Source organism: Dipodomys ordii, unplaced genomic scaffold, assembly GCF_000151885.1.
Source record: "Dipodomys ordii isolate 6190 unplaced genomic scaffold, Dord_2.0 Scaffold1, whole genome shotgun sequence".
NCBI lineage: Eukaryota > Metazoa > Chordata > Mammalia > Rodentia > Heteromyidae > Dipodomys > Dipodomys ordii.
In genome coordinates this window covers 26,329,396-26,353,026 of record NW_012267217.1, presented here as the reverse complement: position 1 = coordinate 26,353,026, position 23,631 = coordinate 26,329,396, and the positions used below count along the sequence as shown (strand labels likewise).

The following is a 23,631-nucleotide window of genomic DNA, read 5'->3' as shown; positions in this document are numbered from 1 at the left end:
CTTTTTTCTTTTTGCTTATGTGGTGCTGAGGAATCGAACCCAGGGCCTCGAGCATGCAAGGCAAGCGCTCTACCACTGAGCCACCTTCCCAGCCCAGTCTGTGAATTCTTATCTCCAATTAAGCACCAAAAAGCAGTAAGTGGAGCCATGGCTCAAATGGTAGAGCACTAGCTGTGAACAAAAAAGCTCCAGGACTGGCACCAAAAAATAAAAAATAATTAAATTTAAAAATCACAAAAGCTATCTAAAACTCAAGACTTAAATATAACTGATGGTAAACATTTACAGGAAATTATTATGAGAATAGGTTAACTACCTGACTTCCCTTCAATCCATTTCATTCTGCATCATTTATACTAAGTGCAGGTAATGTACCCAGCACTATTTTAAATCCTTTACATACCTAGTGTAATACTTGTAACCTAGAACATTTGTTTTAAAACAAGTCATGTAGGCTTAAGAAAACAATCTCTGTACACAAAACTTAACAAAACAGGCAAAAATCAGACAAACAAATTTATCAGCACTAGGTTTTAACCAACTAGTGTTTATCAGTTGAAAGAGTAATAAAATTTTTGAGTTACATATACATATAAACACTGAAAATGGTATGCATAATATAAACCCATTAGCATTATGTATATTTGAATATTCATATATATATACACCAAAAATTTAATAGTATGAAATTTTAATTATTTTTCTTATTTGCACCTTATATATCTTCTACAATAGATATATGCACTTTTGTTTTTTTATAATGAGGTAGGGTATGGTTTGCCTTGAAGTTTCCCATAAATAGCTATCCTATCTACCAGTATTTTATAGGACTGGACAAATAAATATTACAGTAGTGTACAGTATTGCTAAATACTGCCTTTAAAACTTCTACGTTGTAGAAATTAACTCAGTTACCTGTGACCCAATTTCAGCACATCCTTGTCCCACGGCTTTTGCAAATTTCTCTTTAAAGATGTGTCCAATATTCTGTACTCTTTTCAGTATATTTTCTCTTGGATTTACTGTGCAGTTCTTTAAGAGATGTATAAAGAAATAAATATTGAGGAGATTGTTCATTAAAACTGTTCAATAGAAATTAAAATTTCTAGCCGGGCGCTGGTGGCTCACGCCTATAATCCTAGCTACTCAGGAGGCTGAGATCTGAGGATCGCAGTTCAAAGCCAGCCCGGGCAGGAAAGACTGTGAGACTCCTATCTCTAATAAACGACCAGAAAACCGGAAGTGGCGCTGTAGCTCAAGTGGTAGAGCGCTCACCTTGAGCTGAAGAGCTGAGGGACAGCGCCCAGGCCCAGAGTTCAAGCCCCACGACCGACAAAAAAAAAAAAAAAAGAAATTAAAATTTCTATTACATAGTAGATAATTTCAATTATCTACAAGAACACTTTCACAATAACTAAGCAAACAAGACTACAGATTATATTCAGACAACAGAATTCCATTGGATGTAGTGGCCAAAAATAAAAAATAAAAACCCACACTATTAAAAGAAATTACTTGAATTTTCTGTTCCTAGGCTAGGGAAGAGCAGATTTCTTTTTCTTTCTTTATTTTTTTGTCGGTCGTGGGGTTTGAACTCTGGGCCTGAGCACTGTCCCAGCTCTTCAGCTCAAGGTGAGTGCTCTACCACTTGAGCCACAGCATCACTTCTAAGCAGATTTCTTAACTCCTTTAACCCATCATGATTCCTCATCTAAGACGTTTATTAAAATATATGTTACCTTCCCCCAAAAACAAATGAACAAAGATGTGAACTTGGTAGCACTTCCCAATTCACAGTTAGGCTTTAAATGAGTTAAAATTAGTGAAATCATTTAACTATGTTTTCACAAGTATCAGATGGGGAAATGGGCATAAAAGGAAGTCTTAATACTTTATCATTTGGTGAGACAACATCAACTTTAATCATTAAAACAATTTACTGGATATTATATTACAATAAGTAATATGATGTATTATATCCTATAACTCATTAAAATATATCAGACACATATCTTAACACCTTGATCAAAGATTGATCTTATTTTTTATAATCTTTATAAATAAGATATGCCCAAAGTATTCCATAGATGAAAATAAACTTTTCAAAATTAAATCTGATTATAATTCTTTGTAATATATATAGTATCACTCAAAAAATTCACATTCTGCTGGTCATTGGTGGTTCATGACTATAATCTTAAGATACTCAGGAAACTGAGATCAAGCAGATCCCACTTCAAAACTAGCATGGGCATAAAAGTCCACAACTTCCATCTCCAAAATAGACAGCAAAAAATAGGCTGGAGGCATGGCTCAAATAGTAGAGGACCAGCCAAGCAAGCAAGCCAAGCAAGTACAAGACCATGAGTTCAAATCCTAGAACTGGACAAAAATTCACATTTTAAGGTATCTGTAATTCTATATCCTTGAAAGAAAACAACACGTAAATCTTAGAAATATGTGACAAATATTTCCCATCACAATATCATTGTTGTCAAAATGTTCATTAAAACATATGTAGCTTCTAAGATTTTACAAATAGGGAAGATGACTGACTGGTGGCTCACACCTGTAATCCTAGCTACTCAGGAGATTAAGATCTGAGTATGGAAGTTCAAAGACAGCTAGGACATGAAAGTCCATGAAACTCTTAGCTCCAATTACTTACCAAACCAACCAACAAGCAAGGGAAAAAAAACAAAAAACCACCAGAAGTGGAGCTGTGGCTCAAGCAGTAAAGCACTAGAACTGAGTAAAAAAGCTCAGGGACAACATTCAGGCCCTGAATTCAAGCCACAGGACAGGTACCAAAAAAAAAAAAAGGAACTTGAACTAATGAAGAAGTGAAATCAAGGAAAAATGTAATGATCTCTAAGACATGCTTACTCGGAGACAATCTGTCATCTACATGAAACTGCAGTTAAGCTATAAAGCTTCATTTTAAAAGTTAAGCTTTAAATTGAACTAGACAGAATGTCTTTCAGGCAGAATTTTCTGCCTAACTAAAGAAATTAAAATGAAAACAAAAGCTCCTATTTAGTGCAACACTGGAAAAATACTCAAAATAATATTTGAGAAGAGATTATCCTTCTTTTAACTTCTATCATTATCCTTGCTAACAGTTCAGGCAATTGGATAGGTATGTTATGGCAAATATTCTTGTCCTACAGATAACTCGTAGACAAAAGCAACTTAATACCAGTTTGACAAGCAAAATTAGTTCTAAGCCAACACAATTATGAATATGATGAAAGAAATTACTTCACTATTCCTGCAGAACAAGGCAAGAGATGACAACAGCATATGACCAAATCATAAGCATCTTATAGTAGTAGGAGTTGTTAACAACTATAGAAAGCACATAATTACTAGAATAAGCCAAATTTTAAAAAGTGTTCTGGCCTTGTATAGATAAGCATTTCACTGAGTCCTAACCTTTACTCATTTAGGTTAAGTAAGGAGGGAGTAAGTCTGTTAATATGGGTGTTAGGGTTTTTGTTTTTTCTCTCTCTCCCTTTTTTAGAAGAAAGGTTATCAGGGGCTCTCTCAAATACCAAACTCGAAGTCTATTAGGGATTGCAAATTGAAATTCACACAGCACCAGGTAAGAATTGTAACTGAAAGTGACTTAGAGGGCTGGGAAGGTGGCTCAGCAGTAGAGTGCTTGCCCCGCATGAATGAAGCCCTGGGTTCAATTCCTCATAAACAGAAAAGGCTGGAAATGGCACTGTGGCTTAAGTGGTAGAGTGTTAACCTTGAGCTGAAGAGCTGAGGGACAGTGTTCAGGCCTAGAGTTCAAGCCCCACAGCCCTCAAAAAAAAAAAAAAAAGAAAGTTAAAGAATAAAAAAAAAAGAGTACAATACTATGATTAGTGTTCAGTCCTATCTGACATTACCTTTAAAGAATATATCTTAAATGTAACCAAAAAGAAGAGATAGAGTAGCTATAAAAAAAACACTACACTGACACAAGACTTCTTAAATTTAGCAACAATAGGAATCAAAAAATAGTGAAATAATATCAACAGAATAATAAAGCAATATTTTAAACTTCTCAAAGTAAACCTCAAATGAGAGCTGAAAATCCAGCTAAACTACCTCTCACAAAATAAAGTCATTTCTAAGTTAAAAAAGTATAATATTGGAAGTGGCGCTGTAGCTCAAGTGGTAGAGCACTCGCCTTGAGCTGAAGAGCTGAGGAACAGCGCCCAGGCCCAGAGTTCAAGCCCCACGACCGACAAAAAAAAAAAAGTATAATATTATCCTAATCTTACTAAAAGAATTTTTAAAAAATCTGAAGGAAGAAAATTATATAAAAAACAATCACCAATAATTCTAATTTAGGGGGTTAAGAAAGCATGAAAGATATATTAAGCAAGAGGTAAGTGCTTTAAAATAGTATTTTAACTTCTAATTTCAAATTTCTTTGCCAAAGTATCATGAAAAATAATGTTTAATATATGGCTTACATTGAAATAGGCAATCAGATTTTCAGATGGTTGATCATTTGCTGAATTTAAAATCATCATTAACTGCTGGATAGTATTCATAACAGTCCTACAGGGGAAAAAAAGGAGCATTAATCGATTAAGGGAAAAAAGAGAGAAACAAATTAAACACATCTTCTAATAAACTGTCTTCTAGTTATCTTTTAAAAGTTCACTGAAATAAGGCCTTATTAACAGCCAGGTATGACTGTGTATGCATGTAAATCTCAGTACTCAAAAGTCTGAGGATTAGGAATTTGACCTTATTGCTTATGCAGGTGGTTCATGTCTGTCATTCAAGCTATTCAGGAAGATGAAATCAAAGCCAACTGTTTGCAGAAAAGTCTATGTGAGACTCCATTTCAAAAAAAAAAAAGCCAAAAGCTGGTTTGGAGGCATGGCTCAAGTGGTAAAATCTCAGCTCAGCATGCTTGTAATCAGTAAGTTTATAATTACAAAACTGATACATTAACTAATAAACTGAAATATGTTAATATAACATTAATTGGCCAAATAAATGACGTTATTGTGGCATAATATATTTTCATATAATATGGAGAAATAGCTGGCATAAGACACTTTCAAACAAAGACAATAGGTATTTAGTAACTGAGGTAAAGAGATTTTCTTTCAAAGATCTACAAGGATGTCAAAGTCCTAGTTACCTTAAAAGTTACCATCATTAAAGAAAAATATTAAATTAATCTCTTAAAATCTCTTTCATTCCATATTTTTTTTCTGGTCCAGGGGCTTGAACTCTGGGCCTGGGTGCTATCTTTGAGCTTCTTTGTGTTCAAGGTGAATGCTCTACCATTTGAGCCACAATGCCACTTTCAGCTTTTTTTGAGTAGTTTATTGGAGATCAGAATCTCATGGAGTCTCCTGCTTGGGCTAGCTTTGAACCACAATCTTCTGATCTCAGCTTCCTCAGTAGCTAGGGTTACAGGTATGAGCCACTGGCACCTGGCTCATTCTATAACAAGCATGGTAACAGTAACATCTGTGTGTGTGGTGTATAGTAAAAACTAGTATTCCAGTTTTTGGAGAGTATTACATTTCAGACATTGCTTAAGGATGAAAAGAACTGTACAACACTGTTTAGAGCTGATGAGATCTACCTAGCAAAACATATTCAGGCCAAGTGCTGATGGCTCACACCAGTCATTCTAGCTTTTCAGAAGGCTGAGATCTAAGGGTCACCATTCAAAGCCAACCTGTGAGTCTCTAATCTCCAATTAATCACCAGAAAACAGAAGTGGAGCTGTGGCTTGAGGTGGTAGACCACTAGCCCTAAACAAAAAGAGCTCAAGGACAGTGCCTAGGCCCTAAGTTCAAGCTCCATGACCCACAAAACAATGGACAACAAAAAATAAACAACAACCAAAAAACCACGTTCAGTGTTCTCAGAAAAGACTCTCTAATATGATATCTATGCTACACCCTTCAAACATATTTCCATGTGGCTTTTATATCTGTTCATCTGCTAAAAACCAAAAGACCTGTCTCATTTGTTCTATGAAATGAGACTTCCCTGAAGCAGCTCTTTCCTGAAACTCAGTAGCCTCCTTTGGTTTTCATGGCTTTTAACATTAGGCTCCATAACTATAGTCTTCTTCTAGAAACTAACTTCTACCCAGTGCTTAAGTGCTAGTGTTCTTACTGCTGAACACCTTGCCATCCATTCTTGGCCTCTTCAGACAGTCACATCTATTTTCATGCACAATTTATTTTTCATGTATCAATCTTAATACTTACTATTTGCTTCCATAAATGTTATAAGACTAATATTCCATAAACATATTCATCAAATACTTATTAATCTTATTTTGGTTTCTATATTCCCACCACTACTTGATTAGTTCATATTGTCAGCATTTCTCAACAACACTATAACAATTATTAAAGACCTTATTGAGGACCAGAGATTTTTTACTTATTGTAGTTGTAAGGTCTAGTCATGTAAACTGACAAAATTCCTCAGGCTATTGTAATTTGCATCCTGATTAAGCACTAACACAAACTGGCAGCCTATTTCTCATCATGTTCAATCTTATTGAGGTTTACCCTTCACAAACCACTAGCACGCAAAAAATAAAAATAAAATAATCAGCTGGTCACCGGTGGCTCATGCCTGTAATCCTAGCTACTGAGGAGGCTGAGATCTGTTCAAAGCCAGCCTAGGCAGAAAAGTCCGTGAGACTCTTATATCCAATTAACCACCAGAAAACCGGAAGTGGTGCTGTGGCTCAAGAGGTAGAGTGCTCACCTTGAGCTGAAGAACACAGGATAGAGCCCAAGCCCAGAGTTCAAGCTCCACAACTGACAAAAAAAAAAAAAAAATCAAGCCTGACTTTATCCTTACTCTGTGTATTATCCACTTACTGAACAGGCTACCTCATCCACAGTTGTGAACACACCATAGAAGATCTTCCAGCTGTTTTATCCTCCCATTTTACAATTAACACAAGGCTGCTAACAATTCACCAGATACACTATGTCATTTCATACTTCAATGCTTTTATACATGGCTATTACCAACCCCTGAAAGTCTTGTCTCATGAAGTATTTCAAAATTCTGTTTAGATATCACCATATAAAATTTATTCTGTCATCTGAACTTTCCTGTAACTCTATTACTATATTTATATGAAATGTGTATGTTTATGTGTCTGTACAGTCATTTGAAATATACTATTTGTCTTCTATGTACCAAGGTAGGCCTTAATTATAAATGGTTAACAAAAAAGTTATGGTCCATATAGTTTGGAATTTAAACTAAACTATCATGGGTATAAATGAAAAGCAAGCTACACACAAATGAATTTATAATAATTATGTGATAAGGCTATAAAGGAATAGGACTAGATGCTATGAGAAAGAGTAAATTTTTTAAATTATCTTTTTTTTTCTTTTTGGTCCTGGTACTGGGGCTTGAACTAAGGGCCTCAGACTCTTGCCTATTAGTTTTTCATTTCTAATACTTGAGCCACACCTCCACTTCCAAGTTTTTGCTAGAGTGGAGATAATAGCTTCTCAGATTTGTCTGCCTAGATGACTTTGACCCACAATCCTCAAAGCCCAGCCTCCTGAGTAGTTAGGATTATAGGCGTAAGCTAGTGGTGTCTGGCTAGGAGATCTTTCTTTTAAAAAAAAAAAAGCAGTATATGTGCTAACCATAAAGGAAGAATAGCAGCTGGAAGTCCACGGAAAGAAAATAAAGAAGAATTTCAGAAAGGAGATACCAAATTAAAAAGTTGCAAATACAAAAGAACTTACAGAATCGAAAAAGAAGATGACCAATGTGTGACCAAGCAGAGTAAACAAGAAATGGAGATGAGTTTGGAGAAGAAACAAGAGTCAGATCACCCACTTTTGGGCATTTACCCAAATGATCACAAACAAGACCATACTAAAGCTACCAGCACAACTATGTTTACTGCAGCATTGTTTACCATAGCTAAGATATGGAACCAACCCAGCTGCCTCTCAGTAAATGAATGGATCAAGAAAATGTGGTATATATACACAATGGGATTCTACGCCTCCATCAGAAAGAATGACATTGCCCATTTGTTAGGAAATGGAAAGTCTTGGAAAAAATTATATTAAGTGAAGTAAACCAGGCCCAAAGAAACATAGGTCCCATGGTTTCCCTTATTTGCAATAACTACTATATGTCTGAGACAAGCAGAAACAATCAGATAAGTTGATGTTAGGTGAAATGAACCCCAAGATAAGGACTCAAATGGTTTTTCTTTCTTGCTATTGTTTCTAACATATTTATGATTACTTTTTTGCTTTGTATGTCCCTCCCCCCTTTCATTGTATTTGATGTTGGTATAATTTGTGGAGGGGAAGGGAAATAAACAATGGTTTAAATAGGGATACAGGTGGACCCATTGCAACAATGAGATGTACAAGATGTTATGTCGAAAAACGAACTTTACAACTTTGGCAGCGAAAGGGGGGGATCTGGGAGGGCAGGGATGGTAAGGGGAAACAAAGGAGGAGGCAACAATGCTTGATAAGAAATGTACTTTATTACCTTGCTTATGTAATTGTAACCCCTCTGTACGGTATTTTCACAATGAAAAAAATGTATTAATAAAAAAGAGTCAGATCACACAAAGTTTTATAAGCATTGCTAAGAAATTTGCATTGTATTCCAATTACAACTGGAAGCAATTAGAGAATTTTAATAGCAACATGAACATGATTTGTTCTTGGAATTCTCTTGAGAATAGATTTGTTGGTGGTGGGAGACAGAAACAGTCTTTGATAAAAGCAGAAGTAAAAAAATCAGTTAGCAAGTTATTGCGGAAACTCTATGAGAAATAGAAAGATGTCTTGGATAAAGGTGGCAGGAGCATAAATGAAAAAGGAAAAAGGCAAAAGGACTTCATATTTTAGAAATAGATTCGATAAAATCAAAAAAAGAATTAGATATGGAGAGTAAGAAAAAGAACATTAAACAACCCAGATGCCCCACTACTGATGAGTGCATCCAAAAATTGTGGTACCTATCTACAATGGAATATTTTGCAGCCATTAGAAAGGACAAAATAATGCCATTTGCAGAGAAATGGATGGAACTAGAGCAGATTATTTTGAGCAAAGTAAGCCAAGAACAAAGAGATAAATGGCACTCGGTCTCCCTGATATGTGGATACTAAAGACAAAAAACAAGAAGATACGGCAAAGTAACAGGACTCAAGAAACAAAGGACAGCCACCCATTTTGTCATATCATTGCTAAATGACTCCATGTTCTAGACCATATATATGGTAGATATATGCACGCAACAGAGGGAAGCCAGGAGAAGGAACAGAGTAAGTGAAAACAGCCTACACTAATCAAAAGGAAAGAAATGTAAACATCACCTGATGTGGAAAAAAATAACTTGTATTGTCAAAGCTCACAGAATTCACAAACTATAGACCATGATAATGACAATTTGCCTTGTGAAAGTTAAAATGTGTTTGTGACTCTAAGTGTCACTATTCTACAATACTGTGAAATATGTGAAATTTATGTAATCACCTAATCTCAATTAAAGAAAAAAAGTGAGAGAAGGAATGGGTTAAGAGAGATGGGTGACAATGTTGTCAGACACTTTGTACTCATATACTGTTTTGTAGAATGGGAACTTTTTTGTACAACTACTTAAATAAAAAAAAGTTCAAATCCCTTAAGAATATGTAGATCAAATGTAGTATTTTTTCTTTAGTAAGGTGAATCACACATACTCCTTCTGAACAGACGTATCTAGGTCTGATAACTGTAACCTAAGCAACTCATATAAAGGACACAAAGATCTCTCAATACATTACATGTATGTACAAATACAAGATGAAACAAATAAATAAACCTGAAGCATTATAAGCCATTGAATAAACAATTACAATGAAAATTACAAGTAAGAAAATCCATACCTAACTGGAGTATGTGGAGGAATCACATTCACTTCTTCATCAGGATTACATTTTCGTGGTGTTCTCTGCATCTCAAAACTAAATGATAAGCAAAGTCATTCATACAACAATAACAAAACAGTATTAATACCTCCTGTTTTCTCATATATCATACAACATAGTAAGTAGAACTAATAGTTAACTAAACTGCTGCTTAAATTTTTCTTGTTTTACTTAAGTATGTGTTTCTTTCCAATAGGTTTATGACAAAGGCACAGCAACAATTCAGTATTTTTCTTAAATGTGGAAAAAAAGTCAAATGTTTTTGACTGGTAATAGTACTACTACTGGTAGTAGTAGCTGGTAGTATTAATCAAACTAAGAATTTTAAACACTGAGGCTCAAGTTATATATTTCTACTTAAAATTAGAAATATTTTACTGTATTTTATTCAAATGTAGTACTTTCAATTTCACATAGAAAGATTTCCTCCTAAAAACAAAATTAACCTTATTTATGATCAGTCACAAACTGTTTAATAATAACTGTCAACAGCTCTAATTTTGGGATTCTTTCTGCTAATCCCAGAGCATGTATTTTCTTAATTTTTTTAAATGAGGTAGGCAGGCAATAGATTAAAATGATGGAGAAAAACAGACTACCACTTGAGTCTCCAAATTAATTCAACCATTTCTACTTTCTTTTTACCAATACTAGGGCTTGAACTCAGCTTCTCCACAGGCTTTCTTGCTCTCTGCTGGTGCCCTACTACTTGAGCCACACCAGGTTTTGGCTGCTTAGCTGAAGATGGAGTCTCATGAACTTTTCTATCCAGGCTGCTTTCAATTACCATACTCCAGGCCTGTCTCCTAAACAGTTAAGATTACAGGAGCGAGCCACCAAGTACCCAACTACTAACTATTTCCTTTTTTTTTGAAAAAGAGAAGAAATGTTTATTTTAAAATTATTTATTTTTTCTTAACTTTTAACTTTAGTTAATTACTATTTATGTGATGGTACAAGCATTTGCTCTAACATTTTCTTTCTCTCTCACTCTCTTTTTTTTTTTCTGTCGGTCATAGGGCTTGAACTCATACGGCCTGGGCACTGTCCCTGAGTTCTTTTGCTCAATATTAGTGCTTTAACACTTTGAGTCACAGCTCCACTTTTGGGTTTTGGGGTGGTTAACTGGAGATAAGAGTCTCACAGACTTGCCTGCGTGGGTTGGCTTTGAACCACAATCCTAAAATCTTAGCCTCCTGAGTAGCTAGATTACAGGCGTGGGCCACCAGCACCCAACCGCTACCACTTTAAATGTACATTTAAAAAATTACTATAGGGCTGGGAATGTGGCTTAGTGGTAGAGTGTTTGCCTAACATCCATGAAGCTCTGGGTCCGATTCCTCAGTATCACACACACAGAAAAAAAGTCGAAGTGGCACTGTGGCTCAAGTGGTAGAATGTTAGCCTTGAGCAAAAAGCGCTAGGGGACAGTGTTTAGGCCTGAAGTTCAAGTCCCAGGATTAGCAAAAAAGAAAAAAAAATTACTATAGTCAGCTAGATAAAAAGATAACTGTTGTAATTTACATAAATAGTGGAACTTGCACAAAATTATTTATATTTACTTAAATTTACATAAAATCTCTATTAATACATTTTACCTATTGAAAATACTGTTGTCTTCTTTATTATAGCACATTATAAGTCAATAAAACAGATTTGATTTACTCACATTTACTCTATAATAAAGACATACCAATAAATAAACGTATATTATGTTCAATACCTGTCTATAGGATCAGTCTGAAGAGTTTGATCATGATCCAAAAATAATCGTGCATCAAGATCTTTATTTTTAAGATAAATTTCTTCATATCGTTTAGAGAGACTTTCAACCTTAAAAAAAATCATAGCTTATCTTTTTGTGTAATTATATCTCTCAGCATACATTAGCAGATTTCATTCAAGAATTTTTATACATTTCACTTGCAATATAATTACAGTCTAAAAGGAGAGGCAGAAATTTATTTAAATGTATGTTTGCCTTCGTAAGTATACAAGGACAGTTTTTTCATGTTTAGATTGAATCATTGTCCCTATCTTATCTTAGGCACTAATAATCATCTATAGATTAGCAGTTATATATGACATAATAAGGTAAGTAAAAAAATTTCTCAAGATTTGTTTTACAATTTTAATACATTCTAAGGGAAAAAAATCATCACTGCAAGCATTTAAGCTTCTTTAGAGTTGAAAACAGGTTTGGTACCTAAGATAGTAAGAATACTCATTAATACAACACTAGGTCCCTTATTACTTCTCAAGTATCATACCTTACCACTCTTTCTGTCCTGTCTCCCAACCTTAAAGAATTTCTTGGAATTCACTAGATAGGCTACATTATCAAACATCACTCCACCTTTGAATTTACAAAGTCCAACCCATAGCAATGGCATCTCTTACAAGGCTTACTCAGCTCAATAATCACATCACCTACAAACACTTTTAAAAAACACCTATATACCCCAGATCCGCACAAAACCCTGTGTATAACTTCTATCAGACTCTTGTAATCTTCTATTTATTTGACTGTCTCTCCCACTGACACCTTAAGGATAACTGAGAGTTAAATCTCAGTGTCACAGTATCTAGCACAAATGCCTAGCATATAACAAAAATTCAACAAATATTTAGTAAATAAATTAATGAATTCAAGAATTGGCTACTAAGCCAGGTCACAGAAATGTCAATCCAGCTGCCTAATTTCATGATTTGGTCTTGGTGACTAATAGTAGGGATGTATAAAATATGCTTCATCACTGAGAAGTTGTTCATCATGCAGCAAAACATCCATTTTACCACACAGTTCACCATATCACCTAAAATTCTTAGTCATTTTGTTCTCACTAGAAAGACATTTGTAGCAAAATAGAAACAGAAGGATGGCATACCACTAACACAAAATATTCTTGCAATACAATCACGTACATTCCAACCAAAATTATTTTTATTAAGCACAGTTTGGGTTGTTTTTTGTTTGTTTTGGTCTTGGGGCTTGAACTCAGGGCCTGGGTGCTGTCTGTGAGCTTTTGTGCTGAAGGCTATATCACCTGAGCTACAGTTCCACTTGCAGATTCTTTTTAAAATAAACTAGAGATAAGAGTCTCATGGACGTTCTTCCTAGGGCTTGCTTTAAAAAATAATCTCAGATCTCAGTTTCCTGAGTAGCCAAGATTACAGGTATGAGCCCCAGCACCTGGCTGAATAAGACACTCAAAAGAGATACTCTGGCTGGTAAGTTGGCTCAGTGGTAGAGTGCTTGCCTCGCATGCATGAGGCCCTGGGTTCAATTCCTCAGCACCACATAAGCAGAAAAAAGCCAGAAGTGGCGCTGTTGCTCAAGTAGTAGGGCACTAGCCTTGAGCTGAAGAACTGAGGGACAGCACCCAGGCCCAGAGTTCAGCCCCCACGACCAACCAAAAAAAAAAAAAGCAAGATATTCTACATTATGTAACACAATAATGCAATAATGTTAATTGCATTAATTGTAGAACCTATGTTTGAGAAAGCTTAGTAAAGCAAATTAGAATTTAAAAAACGTTTAGTGATACTGGGGTTTTGAATTACTTGCCCACACTTGCTAGGCAGGTACTCTACCACTGAGTCATGCCTCTATGTCTTTTTTTTATTGATTATTTTCAGATAGGGACTCAGTTTTGCCAAGGCCCATAAATTAACCCTACAATCTCCTATTTTACACTTTCCACAGCAGCTAGGATGGCAGTTGCCCACCATTAGTCCAGCATTTTCTTTTGAGATAGTTTCACAAACAGGTGGGCCTTGAACTGTGACCTTCTCAATTTCAGCTTCCCAAGTATCTAAGAACTTTGTGCATGGCTCTAGAATCAAATTGTGTGTTTAGTTGTACTATATTTAGATATATAGTGGCATTTAGAAATTTAAAATACTATACTTTAATTTTGGAAACAGTACAGATCAATTTCTAGTACAAATAATAAAATTATGCTTATTTGAATATATATTCCAAGAAAATTTTATCATCCAAAAATTGATTTTACAATTCTACCTAAGTAGATTCCTTTCTTTGGGCAAAAAAATATATGTATATATATGTTTGATATACAGTAAATTGATCTTAATGTGAATACAGCAAGTTGCTGGTAGCTCATACCTATAATCCTATATACTCAGGAGTCTGAGATCTGAGGATAAAAGTTTAAAGTCAGTACAGAATAGACAAATATAAGACTCTTATCTCCATTTAACCAGCAAAAAGCCAGAACTGGAAACATGGCTCAAATATGGGTGTTAGCCAGGAGTGAAAAAGACAAGATAATGAAGCCCTGAGTTCAAGTCCCAATACCAGCAAAAAAGAAAATATAAACTATCCTCCCTCCCCAAAGTCTTAAAACATATTACTTTTTAAATTAAATTTTCTTTCAGATTACCTCTGGAAGTCCATTAGAAGTTATAATTCCAAGGGAGTTCATAAATGGTATAAAATTTTTGAAATAAACATTTTTAACCTGAAAAAGATGAAGTACAATATGATCATTAAAATTTAAAACAAATTAAAGTCTAATCTCTGTCATTAACACAAGAATAAAGTAATAATTCACATTTGATTAATGGTATACTTTCATTAATGAAACTTATTTCTATTATCTGCTTTTTACTTTTTAATGTATGTGTACCAAATTCCAAGTCATAAATAGATAAGTGGAGACTGTTCATGAAATATGATTTATGAGAAGTCACTGAAACCAAGTCAATATTCCATATTCAACAAAAGATTAAAAGAGCACTCAAAGCCAGCACTGGTGGCTCACATCTGTCATCCTATCTACTCTGTATGCTGATCTCTGAGGATTACAGTTCAAAGCCAGCCCAGGCAAGAAAGTCCATGACACTCTTATCTCCAATAAGCTACTCAGAAAAGCTGGAATGATGCTGTGGCTCAAGTGGCAGTGGGGTAGCCTTGAGCACAGAGAGGCTCAGGGACAGTGCTCAGATCTCAAGCCTTAGGACCAGCAAAAAAACAAAAAAGCACTCAAACAAATTAAGCAAGTTGACCAAAGCTGTATAGTAGAAAGTAACAGAGTTAGAATGAAAATCTACTTGTCTACCACCAAAAGCCACAACTCTTCTGCACTGCCTCTGATTTCTCCCCAAAGTATATTTTGAGCCACTTTGTACATGTATCTTCTGACACCTGCTTAGGGAATAGGAAGTCAATTTTTTTTTGGGGGGGGGTCCGGTCATGGGGCCTGAACTCTGGGCCTGGGCACTTTCCCTCAGCTCTTCAGCTCAAGGCTAATACTCTACCATTTGAGCCACAGCGCCACTTCTGGCTTTTTTCTTTTTGCTTATGTGGTGCTGAGGAATCGAACCCAGGGCCTCATGCATGCAAGGCAAGTGCTCTACCACTGAGCCACCTTCCCAGCCCTGGAAGTCAATTTTTAAGCAAGAAAATAATTTACACACAAAATACCCAGCAATTTATTTCAAGCCAAATAATGTTTTGTGGGATATGCATTGTTTCATGTAAAAGTACCCTACAGATAAATTTTTCAAAATTACAGTTAGACAGAGGAGTGAATCTGATCAAAGTATGTGGTATGTGTAGTATATGGACATGTCAACAATAACCCCCCAGCCAGGTGATGGTGGCTCACATTGCAGTTCAAAGCCAGCTGTGGCAGAAAAGTCCATGAGACTCTTTTCTCCAATAAACTATTCAGAAAAGGCCAGAAGTGGTGCTGTGACTCAAGTGCTAGAGCATTATCCTGGAGCCAAAGAAGCTCAGGGACAGTGCCCAGATCCTGAATTTAAGCCACAGGACTGCCACAAAAATAAAATGAAATAAAAACATAAAAGCCCCAAGTAGCCAGGTGTTGTGGCTCATGTCTATAATCCTAACTACTCAGAAGGCTGAGATCTGAGGACAGCAGTTCAAAGCCAGCCCAGGCAGGAAAGTCCATGACACTCTTAATTCCAATTAACCACCTCAAAAAATTGGAAGTTGAGGGCTGGGAAGTTGGCTCAGTGGTAGAGTGCTTGCCTTGCATGCCTGAGGCCCTGTGTTCAATTCCTCAGCACCACATAAGTGAGGGAGGGGTTAAAAGGGAAGGATGGGTGAGAATGTTGAAATCAAGATTCTATTCATAAAATTCCTTGTTAATTGGCAACTCCTTTGTACAACCACTTAAAAAAACAATAATTTAAGAAAATAAGCGTTCTTCCAGGAACTAGTGTTTTATATCTATAATCCTAACTATTCAAGAGTCTGAGATTTGAGATTCAAAGCCAACCTAGGCAGACAAATCTGACTCTTACTTACAAATATCCAGGTAAAGGCCAGAAGTGGAGTTATGGCTCAAGTGGTAAACAGCAGAGAGAGAGTATAAGGTCATGAGTTTAAGCCTTAGTCAAGAGGAAAAAGGCAAAAAAATATGCTCCTTGTTAAAGAAGTATATTTTGTTAGCACTTATATCTAAATTTACTTTAACTGTTCTAAAGATATCATACATTTACCTCATCTATATTACATTCATGTTCTTTGCAGAGAACTTCAATAATTCTTGTATCATTTTCTAGTTGTCTTGCTACTCGTGCACTTCTGTTCTGACCTCGCCTGGGTGTTCGAGGTGAACCATTAGTAGGTATTACCGCTGTTTCTGTAAAAATAGTAAATTAGGTAAGAACAACTACATATGCTCACTGTATAAAATAATGAGATATTCTCATTTTAACCACAAAAGTCAGAAAAATATTGATATTGTTTTATTTCTTTTACTTATCATTACAAAGACAACAATTTTACTTAATTATTTAATATCTACTATCCTTTTATTTTTATTTGTTCACTTTTTTGGAGGTGGGGTGCTAGTGATAGAACCAAGACCTTTGCACATTCTAGGCAATCACTCTTCCCCAAGCCCTGAATTCATATTGCAAGTTATATTTTGATATTAGCTTTTGCCATCCCTATGTTTTCCTGCCCCAAATAGTCCAAAAGAACTACAATGCCTATAAATCCATATAGATACATACAGAAGTCAGAGAAATAGTCACCTTAGAAACTAATTCTAAGTGTATCCTATTCAGTTTGCAAGAGCAAAAACTACTTTCATCTTATAGCCTTAAATAAATGAGCAAATATTTATAAATTCAATTTCTAAATATAGTATAAAAACTAGTTTTTAGATATGATATGACTGCCATTTTGCTTTAAAAATTTCTTTACAGACATTCAATGGAAGAGACAAGGATGAAAACATATTTAAGGATATGCTTCAAGAAAATACTGCTGGAAGAATTGGGCAGGAGATGGGGCTACAGACTGACAATTCATTGTCTGTTGATGCTAAGTGTTAAGAATGTGGAAACATATACTACTGTCTTCACTGTCTTCTTCTGTATTCATTTAAAATTCTCCACACAAAAGTAAATTTGAAATTCACTATACTCAATAAATTCAATATCTTCTCTTGGTTTCTATTCAAAATAGTACTTAAAGAATTAAGTACAGATCTGCATTATCCAAAAGAAAAAATATATTAACTGAAAGAAAAACATGACATCAACTTATTGACGCTAGAACACCAAAAAGATGGAAGTAAAGAAAAGGCAGAAAAGGAAAAATTTTAAAGTTAGAAAAAATGTGAAGCAAATTTATTTTTTCTAGAATTTAAAATTAATTTCTTTTGCTTTGTATGTTGTTTCCTAAATGAAAATTTGCAAAATTCTATTCAAGACTACATTTTTCCATTAAGTTAATGTTAACAGAGATTAATTGTGCTTCAGTCTTTCAGCCTCTTCAACAACACTTTGAGACTTCATTGCTTGATTTTCCATATACATGTATTAATAACATTATAGGAGAAAGGAATGAATCTAGCTCCAGGAAATTTTTATTTTCCTGTAGTATAATAAGTGATTTTTTTAATCCTACCACCAACGCTACCAAAGGAAGAAATTCTAGTCTAAGAAGAATATACCCATCTTTGTAAAACGCTATTTCATTATATTAGAAATATTTTTTAATCAAATACCTTCCCATCTTATCACTAACATAATATCACTTACAGTTTACTTACAAAAAATCATAGTTATTATAGCATACACCACTAACAATAATTAAGCTGTCCCTGTAGAATGGGATGCTTTTCCCACACAGTTCCATTGATATCTTTTGTCTTACCTCTTACTCTTATTTACGGGAAATACTTTCATTCAATTTTTTCATTACAATGCCTTCCCCCAGTGTTAACTACTGGTCAATACTCATTTTCAAATACTATCTTTTTTGTTGGTATTCTTTGATTTTCTACAACTGGAAAAACTTTCTTATTTCCCAAAGGACAGTAGGACTATAACTCCTTCTTTATTTGTCTTTTATTCCTTCACCCTATGGTAAACAGTTTTGTTCTACCATGCATTTCCACCACAATGTGCTACCTTGCCACAGGCTTAACTTATCATGGACTGGAACCTTCAAACCTATGAACTAAAATAATTGTTTTTTCTATATAAGATGATTATCACACATATTTGTTACAGTAATGGAAAGCTGTCAAGCACAAGTGCACAATCCGTATTTGACTTTTTCAGTTTGCGAATAAAACTGAATATACTAGATATTCAATAAATGTTGAAGACAAAGGACGAGGGACATACATTATTTAATGTACTTACTATATGGCTCTTTGAGTAATGCAGGAGGTGAGAGCTTGATAAAATAGTCCAGCACACACAGCATTAACTGAAATGAGATTACCAGGTCATCTTCCATTTGCAATACTTCCCCTGAAAATAAAGATTCACATTTTTAAGGAAAGTTAGAGATGAAATGTTTAACTCAAGAGAAAATTGTGGGTTTGGGCATCTCACTGTGTTCAGTTATTTGATAATCATTAGAGGCATGATATTTTTTCCCGTAACCCCTTCCCCCCAAAAAATCAAGATCGGGTTTACTATATTTAAATAGGAATCAAAATTATTGTCATAAAATTATAAATGAAGTATATTCTGAGAATTTTACACTTTACATTATAATTAATTGTGTATGAGTAGTTAATTCTGTATATAAGTTTTGCTTCTGAAAAACTTTTTTTCCAGAACTAGAGGAACAGCTTATTAGTATTACAGCAGCCTAGCAACCATGAGTCCCTGAGTTCAAACACCAGTAGTGCCAAAAAGAAAAAAAAAACTTTTTCCAGTTTTGGTATGAACTACATAATGTACTAGTTTTGAAAATGATTTTGAAGCACAATACATACAACTTTTTAATTATGTTCATAAAAGTTCATCTTTTCAATGGTCAAAATGTATCATAAAATATATAAATGTATGTTTTAAAAATATATTTCAAAACTTCAAATATTGTAATAACCATAGCCATTAAGGAACAATAAATTAGGGATATTGATATAACTCAGGGGATGTAGAGTCCTTACCTAGTATGTGTAAGGCCTAGGGTTCAATTACCCAGGGCCACAAAGGAAAAGGAAAGAAAACACAAAATTAATACATAATTTTAAAATCACTAGATTGCAAATAGTAACTTGGCATAAAGTTCTAAAAGTTAATCCTATGTTTATGTATATGCACACAACTGGGGGGCTATAAGAAAATATATGCATATAAGAGATACATGAGATATAGATACAACACAAGCTATGGTCTAATATAGCTACTGCATCTTTACTTATGGCTTTATTATTTTTTAAAGGGAAATTTAGTTTGATTCACATTCTAGCCTCTGAGTATCTAGAAATAATCTCAACAAACACTAGAAATAATCTCAACAAATATTGAAGGTGCAGAAAAGAATGTGAGAAAACTGGTAAACTTATATCAGGTAAGTTTTTTAGATCCATATATATGGTGCCAAGGATATATTTTCAAGATATATAGAAGTTACTAAGAAACAGAGATGTAAAAAATGACAGCAATTCTAAGTAAAAAATAGTGTGAAATCACATGAAACACTATCTTTTCCAATATCCAAGTAATCAAAGCAAAAATCTTTACTGCCTAAGTGCTAACAGCAATAAATTTGAGTAGAACTCAAAGGGGATCCTCACTTTTTCCTCTTCTGAATTAGAGACTGCTGAGAGAAGAGTGAAATGATAGAAATAAACAACACAGCCACCTGACAAATACAGATACAAATACAAATACTGAATTGGAACAATCTGAACAATCAATCCTGACACAATTCTACTATAGAAAGAAGAATTATAAAGGTTATTCTAACAAAAACTCAGAACCAAAGTCTTACATTACTCTAGATGATTCTCTAGTCTCCTTTACCTTCTGGCTAGAAAAAGACATTAATAATGCCTGTTTGTACACTGATATTCTTTGGGAAACACAAACAAGTTATGGATTATGTAGAAGATAGATGAAGAGAGATTCTCTTCAAACCACCTCAGAGAAAATATCAAGTCAGGGTCAGCTGTATAAAGTCTCAGCAAGATTTAAAAAAAAAAGCGGGTAAAAACAGCAATTACACAAATACATCACAGAAAAGGAAAACAGAGTCACAAATAACAAAATAGTGAGACAAAGGACAAAGGATGAACCAATTCAACAGTAATACTCACAAGACACTATACTGGAAATTACCTTTACAAAAGGAGAATAGGGGAGCAAAGAATTTGGGAGGAAAAGAGGGAGGGTAACATTGTTGGACAAGAAATGTACTCATTACCTTATTTATATAACTGTAACCCCTCTGTACATCACCTTTACAATGAAATAAAATAGAAAAGAAAATATATTTATGGGAAAAACTCAAATGAAGAACCTAATATTGAAAAGAGTCTTTAAAAAAAAAGAACTTAAAGAATTCACCAAGCATGTTAGAACCTGCTTACAATCTGTAAATCCAGAAGCAAAGACAGGGAATTGAAAATGCGAGGCTAGCCTGAGCTACTTACTCAGATCACAAATTATACAAAAGCAGGAGGTAGATAAGCTAAGAAAAAGCTCAGGACCAAATAATACCATTACAAAAATAGCTCAAAACAGAAAGACCTAAGATAAAAATAGCCAACATTGGGGGGGTTGGGGGAGTACAACAACAACAAAAATAGCCAGAAAAAAATGAGTCAAAATAAAGAACTCAGAAATGGAGTCATTATAATAAAGGAGTTCTGATAAACTTAGAAACGATTTAAATATAGACTGGAGACTAAGCAAGTATAATTATTATAATTTTAGAATGTAAATGTTATCTTGATAACTAAATGATAGTAAAATAACTAATTGGAAAATAGGGAGAGGGAAGGTTACAAGACAAGAAAGAATACTAACATTCTGTTTCAAAGCAGTTTAATATATATTAGTTGAACTCAAAATATCAAGTTAAAAAAACAAAAAGATGTTAGACTCAGCTTTTTCATAGTGCTTCCTCACCTCAGAGAACATTTTAAGAAAGAATACTACTTAAACTAACAAAATTCTTACTAAATTTAAGCAATTATTGCTATTTTTCTTTAGAAAAATTAATGCTTACACACTAAAGAAAGCACTATATAGGATAGTAATATTTTTAGAAAATTACATTTGTTAATGTCCTATTCTATCAATTTTTTGTCAGACTGTATATATACACATTCACACACACATGCATATAAAATATGAATCCCATAATTTTAATGATAGTTATTACCGCGTAAATTTCAGATAATTATCCTTGCACTTTGCTATTTATCAAAAGCAAATCATCTTTATAAACACATTAAATCTTTATTCCTAAAGAAAGAAAAAAAAAGACTACTGAGTATGTATCTTAGGGGAAGGGGGGAAGCATGCAGAGGGCCTTGATTCCATCACCAACATTGAAAAAAAAATCAAAAGAAGGAAGGATAGATAGACATAAAACAAAACACTTCCAAGATTAACAAAATTAGACACTTCTAACAGACAATTGCCAGGTAAAGAATGCAGTGCATATATGAATTAAATAAAAAAATTACAGTCAAAAGAACAATTTAATTAAAACATTTGAAACATTTGTATGTAATGAACATAATAATTTACCTTTGGCTAGTAAAAATGTAATCCAAGAAACTTTCAGAACCAATAGAGAACTTATCTCAGTAGATAACCTAGTAAAAATAAAAGAAAAATTCATCACTGACAAAATTTTCCAACTATATCTTTTGGGTATTTTGTTTTGTTTTAAATTAGGTCTGAGTTGAACACATATTAGAATTCAGTTCATTTTAAGTGCACAAACTACACTTGAACTCAATTTATTTCAATTCACTTTGTGTTTCTACCACAATGTTGTATTTACTATACAGAACAGAATATATTTCACATAGAATATACTAAATAGCTGCCAGGCACTGGTAGCTTATGCCTGTAATCCTAACTATTCAGGAGGCTGAGATCTGAGAATCAAGGCTCAAGCTAGCTAGGGCAGAAAACTTAGTGAGACTCTTATCTCCAATTAACCACCAGAAAACCAGAAGTGGAGGAGCCCTGAGCAAGAGTTCACAGACAATGCCCAGACCCTGAGTTTAAGTCCCATGAGAGAGAAAAAAATATATATATATACACACATATGTGTGTGTGTGTGTGTGTGTGTGTGTGTGTGTATACTGAATAGCTAATTGCAGTCTAAAAATATAAGATCAAGGTATACTGTAACTGGTTTCAAATTATCTTAATACTTATTTGCACTTAATTTTCTAATTAATATCAACACTTAAGCAGGCACATAAATGTTTAAATGGCTCTGGATTGTCAATTTAACACTTTGTATTGGTTAAGTTTTCCACAGACATTTGTTAGAATAAATGCATATCATTTAATTAATATGCAATTTTCCCTTACAGAAATCTCTCTGTGTCTCTGTCTCTGTCTCTTGTAGCATTAGGGATTGAACTCAGGGATTTGCACTTGCCATGAAGGTGCTCTATCCCTAGCCATACTCCCAATCCATTTTTGCACTGGTTATATTCAAAGTTGCATCTCAATTTATGCCTGTGCCAGCCTGGGCTGTACTTCTCCTGCTCGTGCTTCCTCATGTCATAACAGATTCTAGGTACATACCACAATGCCCAGCTGTTGTGCTTCCCCCAAGTTGGGATAAGAGGTCATTTAACATAGCCACTAAATGAGATGGGAGTCTAGCCTCAAACTGATCTCCCCAATCTCTGCCCCCAAAGTAGCTAGGATTATAAGCTTGAGCCACTGCACTCTATATCAATCAAAAATTTCCATACCACTATTTCATTGGGGTACAAAGTCTCTAGTGCTCATTCTGTTTCAAAAGAAAAACTCTGGAGTGATACATGGGTGTGTTATTCAAGTATTATACATTAAAATTATTTGGAAATTTTAGTATTTGGAAAATTTAGTATAGAAATTTTGTTCTTACACAAAAATTGTGCTCTAAGTCATATATTAATAAAATGCAGGGGCTAGGGGTTTAGCTTAGCAGAAGAGTGCCTGCCTGGCAAGTGCAAGGCTCTGAGTTCGGTCCTCAGGTCTGGAAAAAAGTAACTAAATTAAAATAAAATAAAATGCCTGTGACAGACTCATAATAAAGATTTAATCGATGAATTAATACTTTTCCAGAGTAGATGGTATTTTGTACTGAATCAGTTTCTCCCTCGTTACTTCTCCTTTGCAGTATAAGGGATATATTTCTTTATAAAATAAATAATCTACATTGGATTTCATCATTTTAT

At 34.3% G+C, this 23,631-nt stretch overlaps 1 protein-coding gene across 3 annotated transcripts in view; it reads right to left on the bottom strand.

Annotated features, from left to right (window-relative positions):
• Rb1 (retinoblastoma 1) overlaps positions 1-23,631 on the bottom strand; it is a 134,807-nt gene that overhangs the window by 77,698 nt on the left and 33,478 nt on the right. For all 3 annotated transcript variants that reach the window (XM_013009310.1, XM_013009330.1, XM_013009321.1), the window contains 8 exons: positions 21,971-22,038; positions 18,617-18,727; positions 16,454-16,596; positions 14,368-14,445; positions 11,685-11,794; positions 9,920-9,997; positions 4,470-4,557; positions 916-1,032 (listed from right to left, as the gene is read on the bottom strand). In XM_013009310.1, coding sequence (XP_012864764.1) covers positions 916-1,032; positions 4,470-4,557; positions 9,920-9,997; positions 11,685-11,794; positions 14,368-14,445; positions 16,454-16,596; positions 18,617-18,727; positions 21,971-22,038 — 793 coding nt within the window. The remainder of the gene's footprint in view (positions 1-915; positions 1,033-4,469; positions 4,558-9,919; positions 9,998-11,684; positions 11,795-14,367; positions 14,446-16,453; positions 16,597-18,616; positions 18,728-21,970; positions 22,039-23,631) is intronic.